The sequence below is a fragment of the Pseudochaenichthys georgianus genome, chromosome 15 (assembly GCF_902827115.2).
Source record: "Pseudochaenichthys georgianus chromosome 15, fPseGeo1.2, whole genome shotgun sequence".
In the NCBI taxonomy this organism is placed as follows: Eukaryota; Metazoa; Chordata; class Actinopteri; order Perciformes; family Channichthyidae; genus Pseudochaenichthys; species Pseudochaenichthys georgianus.
In genome coordinates this window covers 28,950,198-28,963,159 of record NC_047517.1, presented here as the reverse complement: position 1 = coordinate 28,963,159, position 12,962 = coordinate 28,950,198, and the positions used below count along the sequence as shown (strand labels likewise).

Below are 12,962 nucleotides of genomic sequence, written 5' to 3'. Positions count from 1 at the left end.
GCAATTATTGTTTTTTTATTTCATATATTAGTGCACACTTTACTATGTAAGATAAACATTATGATACTGTGACAACACTGAGGGATTCATGACCAAGATGAAAGGAAATGACTCCTGAAAAAACAGATTATACAATTATTCTGTGAAATACAGTGCAGTAAGTCCTGTTAGCTATTGTACGACGCAGCGGTCTGAAGTCCGGTCCTCCTGCGGTTCCTCGTGGGACGTTGCAGGTTTCTCCTTTTGGTACTGATGGTTCAAAATGTTTTGCAGGGTGTCTTTGCTCTCACTCGGTGGTAGATTGTAGAAAAAATACAGTGGTGCCATCTGAATGAACCTAGTGAGAGAAAGGACAATATATTCAAACATTGTTGTGTTGAATGCAACTGAACTAAACCCGTTTCAATTTGGTTTGGAATGACAATAATGTTTTGTGGAAAAAGACTTACAGGATTTACTGACAATATCCACCTCTCACATTATTTGAACTGATTGACACATGTAAGATGTTAAACCTAAGAGAGCACGACACAAGCTGCAGAGCTTCCTCTCCTACATTAAGCTGCTCCACATTCCCAGGAATTCATCTACCCATAATCCCTCTCCTCCAGCTGATATTTGAGAACAGGATTAGGGCTCCTCCCCTCACACGCAGCATGACCAGTGTCTGCTGAACTGAGGCTCTACATCTGGACCGAAAGGGAATGTGTCCGGCTGATTACATTTAAGCTTCTTTAAAGATGTTAAGATACGAGGGGTGGTCTGCTAGGCTTTCTTCAAAAGCAAGAGGAGACCACCGTCTAGTCAACAAGAAACACAGTTTAGAAGACACAGAAAAACAAATGTTGACCTACTCTTCTGGTGTTGTGTGGGTTACGGTGCGGAGGCAGTTGTCCTCGGAGAAGGAGTGTTGGTGGAACAGCACCCACTCGGGAAGGCCCAGTTTGGGGGTCCTGGCTCCGTACCCAGACAGAGGGTGGAGCTGTGCCACGTGCTTATGGGTGAGGATCAAGTAGTTCCCAGATCCATCCACATCCCGCGCCACCTGAGGGAACAGCCAGGTGAGTCAGATACAAGACTGAGTTTACCTTAAAGGGGATCTATCATGCAAAATGCACTTTTGTACGTCTTTATACATGAATATGTGTCCCCGGTGTGTCAGGGAACTCACCAAGTGTCAGAAAACACAACCCTCTCTCTTTTCCTCCATACCCAAATCTCTAAAAACGGGGCTGCAACGGATCTGATACAGACTGATACAGATTTGAAATCTCTCTGAAGTCACAAACAAGGAGCTCCGCCTATATGGGCAACTCTCCACCTATCAGGGGAATGGGGGGTTGCCGTGGCATGGTAACCGCATGGTAACAGCATGGTAACAGCATGGTAACATGACGCTCGTGCCTTGCCCCCCTCCTTTGCAGGGGGCGTGGTCAGCTGCAGCTCATTTGCCACAGAATCAGCCCTTGTGAAGAGAGGGCTGGAATACAGCAAATAGAGCGAAATAAGGCATGGCTAAAATGCATGATGTGTTTGGTATTTAAAAAAAAAAACTTCACAGACATGTTTTATATCGGTATGGCCCTACAATATATTATTCAAATATAGCATGATAGGTCCACTTTAAACTAGCTCGGTGGAAGTCTTTAAAAAAATAACTCAAAACACATTTGTAAAATGTAGCCTTTTAGGAAGCTCTGCTGCACTTTCTCAATGCATTGCGATGCTTTTTAACCTGTCACCCGAATGTGTGTTGAATTTGCACTATCCTCCTTTTAATGCACAATTTCATTGTTGTACCTTTAATCTAAATGTATTTTTTTATATATGTCTACTCTACAATTTTCTGTTTGTTTTTATGTCTTTTACTGGTATCTGTATTCTGTGTGAGATCAATTTTCTGTGAAATGTCTATGTGAAGCACTTTGGACTGCACTTGTTGTATGAAAAGGTGCTATACAAATAAAGATTATTATTATTATTATTAAACAGTGCACATAAAAAACCCAAAAGATAACAGATGACGAGAAAATACTGACTTTTTGCGTGCCTTAAATGTTTGTAGTAGTTGAAATACTGAAACAGTTGAAGATGTAGTTGAAGTGGCAGTTTCAATACAAACTCTGAGAGAAGATGAAGTAATAATAATAATACATTTTATTTATATAGCACACTTAAAACATATCTCAAGGTGCTTCACAATGCTATGAGGAGAACATACAATAAAATAAAAAGTTATCTAAGGAACATATTGAGTAAAATATGGTAATATAAAAAGAAGTTAAAGGACAGTCAGTGAAACACGGTGCAGAACAGGTTGAGGCTTTTCTTAAAAGCTGAGAGTGATGCAGAGGGAAGTTGAGTTTAAAACGGTCAAAGAAGTTAAAGATGCCGTCGCAGTTCAAGCATCGAAAGGAGTTACAATGTAAGATGATGTAAAGGTGATTGATCAAGATAGTAGTTTTAGAAACTAAATATTGCTAGTGTATGTGCTTAAAGAAGATGTCAGCTGAAATGTGAAAACTGTTAAGTAGGATAGAAATTGTAAAAGAACATTTGTGGAAGTCAGAGAGATGAAGAAGGTTTTTGGTGTTGCTCAGAGCTGAAGGCCTGACACCTGAAGGGTCGGTTTATTAAAGCCGTGTTTCCTGACCTGCATGAAGAAGCCTGCCAGCAGGGCTCTCTTGATGCTGAAGGTGTTGCTGCGGGAGCCGAAGGCGGGCAGTGAGGTGGGCAGCTCGATCCTCTTCAGAGTGTCTGTGAGCTCAGAGCAAAGAGCGTCCGCTGCCAGCAGAGCGGCGTGGCTCAGGAAGGAATCCTGACACCACTTCTCCTCATTACAGCCTGACAAAGAGTTGGTTATAGGAATACACAAAGAGTAATGAAGACATCATCAATATGTCTGATAATGGGTCTTTTTTAACTTGACATCAGATCAGATATCATTTAATGAGCCCATATTGGGAATTCTTATTGTTCAGCAGCACGTTAACAAGGCATTGCAAATGTAAAATTTAAATTTAAATGAACATAACAGTAGGTATATCTCTAACAAATCTATTAAATTCACAATATATTACTAACAGATTAAGATGGACAAATATTGTCTACAAAAAGAAAAATATAAACAAAGGATACTAATACAATGTGTTTGTGTGTGATGTGTGTGCATTCGCCGCTGCTCTGGAAACTCACATGGGTTCTGCTGGCTTTGTTTGAAGGCCTTGTAGATGTTGATGAGGGTGAAGTGGTCTCCCTCCGGGTGCTGGAATTTCATGTGTCTCTGAGTCGCCTCTGGCTTCATGTCTGCAGAGGGAGCTATGAAGCAAGTTGGTGCTGCAACAAAACAAAATGTAATGTTTAGATCCTTATGTTTACTACATTGGTTCAAAGGCCATGGGACCGATGTTACCTGTTAGCATGGCAGCGATGATGACCACCTCGCTGAAGCAGTCGAACTCACAGGAGGCCAGCAGAGTTTTGGCCATCTGCGGCTCCAGGGGGAACTCAGACATGATGATGCCCATCGCTGAGAGGTTTCCGTCATCATCAAGAGCTGCAAGGTAGTCCAGCTCCTCCAAAGCCTGCATGAGGCCTCCGGGGTCTGGGATGGAGAGGATTTTGGATCATACTTTAATCTATATTTTACTAAATGATACCTTGGTGTAACTGGGAACCAAATCCTACAGTGAACCAGTCTTGTCTTCATGACTATCAAGTACAATCTAGCGTTTAGGTTGCAGATTGAAACAATGCAAATACTCCTACACTCACTTCTCCTTTTACAAGCATGAAGGAGAACCTAAAATGGCTTTCAGGTGACATAACGACATGGAGGAACCATCAGATCCTCCTTCGCACTCTCCAAGAACTTGGAGTTTCAGGCTCTGCACTTTCCCTCCTCACCTCATACCTCAAAGACCGTACCTACAGGGTAACTAGGAGAGGGTCCGAGTCTGACCCTTGTCAATTAACTACAGGAGTCCCTCAGGGCTCTGTTCTTGGTCCCCTCCTCTTCTCTCTGTACACAAACTCGCTTGGATCTGTCATTAGCCCGCATGGTTTTTCATACCACTGCTACGCTGACGACACCCAATTAATTCTGTCCTTTCCCCGCTCAGAGACCCAGGTCGTCGCACGCATCTCTACTTGTCTAGCTGACATCTCTCAGTGGATGTCTGATCATCACCTCAAGCTCAACCTTGACAAGACTGAACTGCTTTTCCTTCCGGGAAAAGATTGTCCCACTCTTGACCTGACTATCAACATCGGCACCTCTGTTGTTTCCCCGAGTCAGACTGCAAGGAATCTGGGTGTGATCCTAGATAACAACCTGTCCTTCACTGCAAACATTGCTGCTACAACCCGTTGCTGCAGATACACGCTCTACAACATCAGGAGGATACGTCCCCAGCTGACCCAGAAAGCGATGCAGCTTCTGGTCCAGGCTCTCGTTATCTCACGCCTAGACTACTGCAACTCCCTCCTGGCTGGTCTACCTGCATGTGCCATCCGACCTCTGCAGCTCATCCAGAATGCAGTGGCTCGTCTGGTCTTCAACCTTCCTAAATGTTCCCACACCACTCCGCTCCTCCGCTCCCTTCATTGGCTTCCGGTAACTGCTAGAATTCACTTCAAGACACTGGTATTTGCATACCATGCTGCGAATGGATCTGGCACTTCCTACATCCAGGACATGGTTAAACTGTACGCCCCAGCGCGTGCACTACGCTCTGCATCAGCCAAACGACTCGCTGCACCCTCGCTGCGAGGGGGACCCAAGTTCCCATCAGCAAAAACACGTGGGTTTGCTATCCTGGCTCCAAAATGGTGGAATGAGCTCCCCATTGACACCAGGATGGCAGAAAGCTTACACACCTTCCGGCGCAGACTGAAAACTCATCTCTTTCGACTCCACCTCGAGCGATAGAGCTATTAACAAAGCACTTATATACTAATAAAGGGCTGGCTTATCTAAAGCCAGTTGAGTAGCACTTGAAATGCTTGGCTCTATGAAACCTGATGTACTTATATGATTCTGTTTTCTTCAAGGTTGTGTCTTCCTGGTCAAATGTACTTATTGTAAGTCGCTTTGGATAAAAGCGTCAGCTAAATGCAATGTAATGTAATGTAATGGAAGCTCTTTCTATAGACATCCATGACAGATCAGCTTCAAAGCTAATGAAAAACGTCCCACTAAATTCTACACACTGGAACTTGTAACGAAGAGATTATTAATAACATTATTGTTCAGGTTTCATGCTCTCTAAACTGTAACCCAGAGTGCTGACCCACTGAAGCAATCCCCCCCTTCAAAATACCGGCACCCCGGTGGGCTGCTCGGAGTAAAAAGGCAGCAAGAGATTACATTTTATAATCCTCACCTACATCTGCCATGCATCACTATGCGAAATGAAAAGTGTGTCATGGTTCCAATGGGATTTTCTGTTCTATTTTTGCAACAAATCACAGTGAATCAGAGAGGAATTAAATCCACTTTTAAATGCGCTCTATTATCCTGTACACTCCCACAGACCAACACCATGCTCTAATCAACTAATGTGTGTGTGTGTGTGTGTGTGTGTGTGTGTGTGTGTGTGTGTGTGTGTGTGTGTGTGTGTGTGTGTGTGTGTGTGTGTGTGTGTGTGTGTGTGTGTGTGTGTGTGTGTGTGTGTGTGTGTGTGTGTGTGTGTGTGTGTGTGTGTGTGTGTGTGTGTGTGTGTGTGTGTGTGTGTGTGTGTGTGTGTGTGTGTGTGTGTGTGTGTGTGTGTGTGTGTGTGTGTGTGTGTGTGTTGGTGGGGGTGAAATCCGGGGCAACAAAAGCACATGGAAGCAGGTCAGCTCTAAAAGGATGCTGGCAGAACAGGAGCTGTCGGTTCAGCTGAGACACGGCTCACTGCCTTCAAATTAAAAAAAAGTTCCTGTGTTGCAACAAAAGGGAACAAACTGACTGAACCCAAAATGTTCTCATTATCACTGAGGATGATGAGGAGTCAGGGGCTCAGCCAACACGAATGGCCATCAAAACTTTCTCTGTGTGTAAGTCTCACCCGGCCTGTCGATGAAGTCGCAGTGACTCAGTCCAGCGATCTCCATCCTCTTCAGGAAGAGCACCGTGGACGTGATGTCAGACTCCACCATGCGGGGGCGAATCTGCACAGGAAGCTGTCTGTCCTTCGGGTACAGGCAGAAACACTTGCCTAAAGGATAGAGACTTAGATTTACTATATGACAGCAGCAGGGGATTTACTACAAAAGTGTTTGCAAAAGTTTAACTTCTCACCTTTGGGACCTGTCAGCTGTTTGCGACTCTCGGCTTGACCCGTGCTGATTGGCTGAATGAGGACTGAGTTAGTTCTGATCCTGGGGTTGTAAACCTGCAACAGCATCGCAGTGTTTTAACTATATAAGATGCTCAAATGTAACCAAGTACATTTTATACTAACACAACATTTTCAGACATTTATGTGAAACCTATAGTTAAAAGTTATTTTGCAGATGAAGATTTTATATCTTCAATATATTATCAACCAAATAATGTAAAAATAAAAATACTTAAAGATTAAACAACCCAACAGCGTATTAAGTCGACAAAAATAACACTATTGCGCAGAGCTATATTCAAAAACTATTAACATGAAAAACTAACAAGTATACTTAGCATTCAAATATAAAAACATATACATATATAAGTTGAAATATAACTCTAAAAAAAGAACTATAGTAAAAACATTGACATTTATAACCCTGGAAGAAATAACTTACATTTCTTTTCTCCAGCCCGGCATCAATGACAAAGTTTATGGAGCCCACGGCCCAGAAGAAGTCCTCGTTTGGGCTGGATGTGAGGAACACCCTGCGGGTCCGGGCTGCCCCCCCCTCCTCCAGGAGCGGTAGGTTCCCAGGGCGACCAGGGTGCACAGCGACGGGCAGGAGGTCCCCCAGCTCAGGGGGTACACTCTGCCCCTCATGGCACAGGATGTCATGGGCCAGATCTATCTCCTGATGGACAGAAGAAAAGAAGAAAGTCAGAGGAAGACATAATTTAAAGGTCACCTATTGTACTGTTCTTCATCAATATATTATCTCAGATATATACAAAACATGTCAATGAAGTGTGTGGCTCGAAATACCAAACAGATCACGCATTGCAGCATCCCATAATCCCCTCTGTGTCAGCCCTGTTTCAAAAGTGCTGATTCTGTGTCTGTTACTTTAGATGAAAATAAGGAGCCCCTGCCCACGCCCCTCTGAGAGATATTTGGTTAAAAAGAACACAATGGTGCTCTAGGAGGAGATTCAGGTGATAAGTTGGGGGGGGGGGGTCACCTTGGTTGGTGATTGGCTAATGCCAAAAAAACGTTATGACATCATAAAGTGGCCAAAATCTGATCAGCTCATTTTCAGACAGGTTTTTATATAAATGGATCAGGAGAAAAAGGGAGAGAATATTTTTTCCTGAAACTTTCAGAATCTCTGTACACAGAGGGGACACATGTTTATGTATAAAAGACAGGAACAAGTGGATTTTGCCTAATAGGTGACCTTTAAGAGCACACATACCATCATGCAGTGCTGCTTTTTACCTGTGTCGTCACCAGAAACACGACCACGTCTCCTTCCTCCTCTGAGCGGTGGATCTCCAGCACCAGGCGGAGAGCGGAGCAGAAGTATCCGTCCCCCGTGCTGCAGTGCACCCCTGCCCCTGCGCCCGGGCTCTGCAGGCGGATCAGAGGCGCTGCTGACCCGCTGAAATGGACCAGCTGCTTCGGGTCGGGGTCCACAGCTGTGAGTAGGACGACCCGGAGCTCAGGCCTCTGCAGGGCCACGTCCTTCAGAAGACCCTGCAGCACGTCAGTGGCCACGGTCCTCTGGTGGGCCTGGTCCACCACGATGACTCCGTAACGCTCGAGCAGAGGGTCCGACATCATCTCTCTCAGGAGCATGTCGTCAGTGCAGTACCTGCGGGGGGGCAGTCAACCATGCTTGACATTACACACACTGTACATACTGTACATATTGAAGCCTACTTACACTACCTAGGATGTATTGGACTTTTAATTTCAAGCTATGTACACAATGTGTTGTTGTATATAGAACACTTTGTTTATATGTTTAGTAGATTGGTATATTAGAGAGTAATCATATTTATTCTGTATATTTTGATATTCTGAATATATGTATTTTTACTGAGGATATGTATATATTGTTTTTCAATGTTAATGTTCATCCTTATTTTTTTAACACAGTATTTACATTTAAATGTTCCCACCATTTAAATTAGTTTTTCTATTGGTCCGCTCATGATAGTGCACAATAAAAGCGAAAAGATTCAGAATCAAAACACAATTTACACTTCCCATGACCAGTAGAATCCGTAATAGCCTTAACATAAATCCTCGGGTTTCTTAATTATAATTCAGAAAGAGAGGAACCTCAGATGGGCATTTGAATGAAAGTCACTTTTATCTACATGTCAGCTTTACCCCCATTAGTGTAATTTACTCTGATAATTACGCATAGGAGGGGATCTCTCCTACATGCTGGCGGCCTGAGGATCTGATCTTTCCCCCCTCATGTCCCGGCTTCCTTTGTCCCCCATCTGACTTATAAGGGACCCTCATGAGGGAGTGTGACATATGGGCAGACGGGGGTCCGGGCAGCTGTGGAGGAGCCCCTGAAAAGAGCCCCCTCGGGCCTTTTGTTCACTCCTTTCTTGTGAATTAGAAAGGGCGGGGTGATTTAGCAGAGTGTGTCATGACTGTGTTTTATATTAACCCGGCAGAAAGAGAGAAAAAAGCAGATAGAGAACACTGGATAGATCTGCGTTTTTTTATAAGAAGTGCTGCTTTGCCATACCTTAGGACTGAGTCATTGTGGGAACATGCTTCCAAAGGGATGCTGTATCCGACTTCATGACCAATGTTGACGTCCATCTCATCTGCCACTCTCAGGGCGAGATCTACAGCCTGCTGCGCGTGAATCTGCGTACAAACCACCATGCCATGCTGGAACTGGACTGACAGGCAGAATTCAGCACACCACTGGGGGATCTGTTTAAAAAAAGAGCAAGATAAGTTGTTTATATCACAGATGCGTCCCCACTTTAAGTAAACGTTAGAATATCCACCTGGTACAAAGTTTCTGCATGAATTAAAAGTGCAGTATTTCCGATGTAAAGTGTAAAACACCCTGCAGTACTCACTTGAGAACTTCTTCCAGTTTTGGCAGAGCCACTGACGATGACAAACCGTCCTTTGGCCAAAGTGTCCATAAATTCACATTTTGCATCCCACACTGGCAGCTCTTTCCTTTCCCTCAGCAATTTGTAAAACCTGGAGGAATAAGGCAGTCCATCAAACTGATTAAGCTCCAAAATATCATCATTTTCAGTGTCTCGTTGACTCAGAGTCTCTGAATCTGAACAACAGGGTGATATCCTCTCGGTATACTCCTCTCCAGTTAAACCAGTAATGTCCTGCTCCATCACAAGTGAGTTCCCAGTCTGTCTGCTTAAGGTTTCAGAAACAGATCCACGAAAACAAAGTCTGGAAGTGTCCTCTCTCAGTAAACTGTTGGACAGCACACAGTCCGCTCTGCTACTGAAGCCAAACGAAAGACTCTGTAGGCGGCCAGCCCAGTGCTGTCATGTGGCCACTAATCCCATAGAAGAGCGGTCATCCCCATCCCCACACACACACACACACACACACACACACACACACACACACACACACACACACACACACACACACACACACACACACACACACACACACACACACACACACACACACACACACACACACACACACACACACACACACACACACACACACACACACACACACACACACACACACACAGATAGATGGGCAGAGGCTCAGAGGGGTCTGATGTTTACAATACAAACTGGCTCATTTGCAAAGACCCCAAGCTGTGCATGAAGTAAGATGCCATTATTTCCCAACCCTGTTTAATTAAGACAGTAATTAGGAAATTAATTATACCACTGGTTGACAAACTGAGATTATTTTTGCATCCAACAACAAGCAGTTGTGCCAGAAAATACAGATATCTATAACCAAGGGGTTCGCAGTAGCACCAACTTGAGATTTGAGCCCTAGAGATACTAAGATACTTAGTGCATTTGATATTGCAGATACTTAGTATCTCTAGGGCTCTGGCTTGGGTCAGTCACACAGTCACAGCCATAGTCAGGTCGAACCGGATGACTGCGGGGCTAACGGTTCGTATCGCTAGACTCGCTACCAGTCCGCTGACATGGCGCGTCAATCAACCGTACATTTTGCCCATTACTTGCCCAGTATTACTTTGAATATTATTATTGTGATTGAGGATTAAATCCGTTTTGAAGACCACCGTTTTATATCGTGCCGTTTAGCGGCAAAAATAACGTCAGTTAGCCAGCTAACGCTAGCTTTGTTGAGTTTATGCTAGCTAAACAAGTAGTGGTTGTAGTCTACAGCAGTAATTCATATATTATAGCCTACTGCTTTGGCACTAACGGATGATAACCGTTTATGAAAATAAAACCAATTGAACTGTACTGAAATAATGACAAGTTTTATAATTGTCTTCGGCTCCTGCTGTGTTTTTAAAGCCTTTGTAAATTATCCATGCTATTTTCTATTTAGAACGAAGACTTCAGAATCTTAAAATCCCTTGACGTTTGTATGCAATTGTGCTAAATTCAACTCTGGAATCAAGCAAATATTAATGTTTGCATGACATTAGTTATTTATATTTTGATATCACTTAATTATACGTTTAAGTCAAGCTAAGGCACATCTGATGGTAGCTAGTACTCTTACCTGTGAGGCCTCCTCCAAACAGCATAATAACCAGACTGTATCATTACAACTAAGTACCAGTTCTAGATCCTTGACTTTAGACAAACAATTCAAGAGACAAAATGTATTTAAAGACCAATCTTTATTTGAATGTGCCTCTTAACCTGGAGACTCCGGACTCTCCGCGTGAACGCGCAAATGGGAAAAACGGAGGGTTTAGGGGGCGGTTTGGGAATGGCAGCGCCATGGCCCTCGAGCCGGTTTCTCAAATGTACATACCCTACCTTTAAACAGTGGTGTTACATTTGGAAACAAACAAACAAATACATTTCAGTATCATCATCACTATTGGTGATACTGTATATACTGTAGCCTACATATCATTGTACTTGGGTTGAATCAAGGCAGCATATAAGCTAATACATCAAATGTAGAAAATTCCTTCCTATTAACTTTAGTAACACATCAAGAAAATACGTTTGGCGCCCACCAGTGGCTGACAATTAATGTTTAAACTGACACCACTTGATGTTACGAGGAAGCATTTTCTTTCACAATAAATGTTAGTCACAGTTTTGCACTAACCAGTCAACAACATTCCTCATTATATGTTTATAAATGTAACCAAATACATATTACTGATGCCTGTTTTGGTTCCTTTAAAGCTGTGATTTTTTCTTGTTCATAAACATTGATAGGACTGTTTTCTTGTGGTCCCATCATGTTCTTTGTCTCTCTCTAAATGAGAGTGTAGAGGTGAAAGGGTTTCTTGTTTGTTTTCCATCCCAGTGCTGGTCAAAGTGTTTGGAGGGGAGCTGCTCTTCAATCAGGGCTGCAGGGGGATAGTTTAAAAATCAGCTCCTAAATTCTAACCCTATCGTCTATTCCTTGACCTCTGAGTGAAACGTCACGGGGTTAAGGGATAGTGGATAGGAGAATTCAATAGGACTTAGGAGAAGAGACTGCGGTACTTTAGGGAATCCGAATGCACTGTCACTATCCGACGTGTTTATGATGCGCCAGCGGACGTCATTGTGTGCGTCTGCTGCTGTGGGGAAACTATGGAAACCACAGTTTTCTATACAGCGGACGACAACATGGATGTTTAATAGGAACGAGAGACTACTGTAAACTCATCTAGAGACTCTGCACCGTGCTCTGATGCTGCTGCTTTGCTTTATGAACGTGGACAACAGAGAAACATATTCTTCATGACCAAAGTTGGAATTGAAATAAAAAAGTGAAACTTATGCTCGTCACCCTCTCCCTCCGGTCCACATTAATACAAATGATCCCAATACGTATGATTGTATGAACTAAAGATATTAAAATCAATACAGATGTATTTATTATAAACGTTAGTCCTTAACATCTATCACTGTGTATATCACCATTCAAACATCTTTTAAAAGTTGAACAAACCCCACACAGCTCAGTAAAGACTGAAATGTTGACTTTATTTGATAATTTCAGTGAAAACTAACGTTCATATTTCTCTTTTTGATTATAATACTGATGAACGTTCAAAACAAAGCACTTTGGCAACTTACCACCTATGTTTTAAAATGCTTAATTAGCACCGTAACTTTCATGATATCATTTCTCGGTCATAATCGGTTGTTTCCGTGAACGGCCGACTGTTGAGTGACGGCAAATGCTGCGGCTGCAAGGCATTGTGGGGGGGGCAGCATTTTCGCTTCTCCTGTCGGTTAGGGAGGTCCAGTGGTTCCTAAGCTAAAGGAGGTTATAAAGGAATTTTGAAACCTCCTTTCCTATCATTCTCATCATTCTAGAGAATTCGAACGGCACTTATCATGGCTGCCACTGAGGGACTTCCGGGTCATTTCACTCCTTTAGGAAGGTTCCTAAGCTAAATGGACTATTCGACTTCAGCCCAGGACTGAAGGGCGACTTCACCCTGAAGCTTATTGGAGCACATTAAGGCAACATGAGATAAGAATGGAGTAAAGAGAAGCCCCTGTAATGACCGCTGTTGTCTGACAGATGGCAGTGTTGAACAACATTGATGTGCTGCTCAAACAGCAGAGCAGGGCAGACCCTCATGTTAAAATGAGGACAAACACATACTTGAAGTTTTTCCTCTTTAAAGTTGTTTTTGTGTTGGAGCGCACTCTATGGACATACATA

General features: G+C 43.2%; 1 protein-coding gene across 1 annotated transcript; it reads right to left on the bottom strand.

The window, feature by feature from the left end:
- Window positions 1-38: 38 nt before the first annotated feature.
- On the bottom strand, window positions 39-9,508 carry LOC117460066 (putative pre-mRNA-splicing factor ATP-dependent RNA helicase DHX32). Its single transcript, XM_034101287.1, has 11 exons — window positions 9,206-9,508; window positions 8,860-9,053; window positions 7,587-7,962; window positions 6,766-7,002; window positions 6,284-6,377; window positions 6,051-6,200; window positions 3,413-3,604; window positions 3,196-3,336; window positions 2,654-2,844; window positions 855-1,045; window positions 39-337 (listed from the first exon to the last, which is right to left on the bottom strand). Exons 1-11 carry the CDS (start codon window positions 9,485-9,487, stop codon window positions 172-174), a joined length of 2,214 nt encoding a protein of 737 aa, XP_033957178.1. The 5' UTR covers window positions 9,488-9,508; the 3' UTR covers window positions 39-171.
- Window positions 9,509-12,962: the final 3,454 nt, after the last annotated feature.

What these genes read in the sequence shown, in the direction of transcription:
- LOC117460066 (XM_034101287.1), bottom strand. Translation starts at nt 9,487, where the DNA reads ATGGAGCAGGACATTACTGGTTTAACTGGAGAGGAGTATACCGAGAGG. An exon ending in TGTTTCTGGTGACGACACAG is followed by an intron (nt 7,003 to 7,586) that starts GTAAAAAGCAGC and finishes TCTGTCCATCAG; the next exon opens with GAGATAGATCTGGCCCATGA. An exon ending in CCGGGCTGGAGAAAAGAAAT is followed by an intron (nt 6,378 to 6,765) that starts GTAAGTTATTTC and finishes ATGCTGTTGCAG; the next exon opens with GTTTACAACCCCAGGATCAG.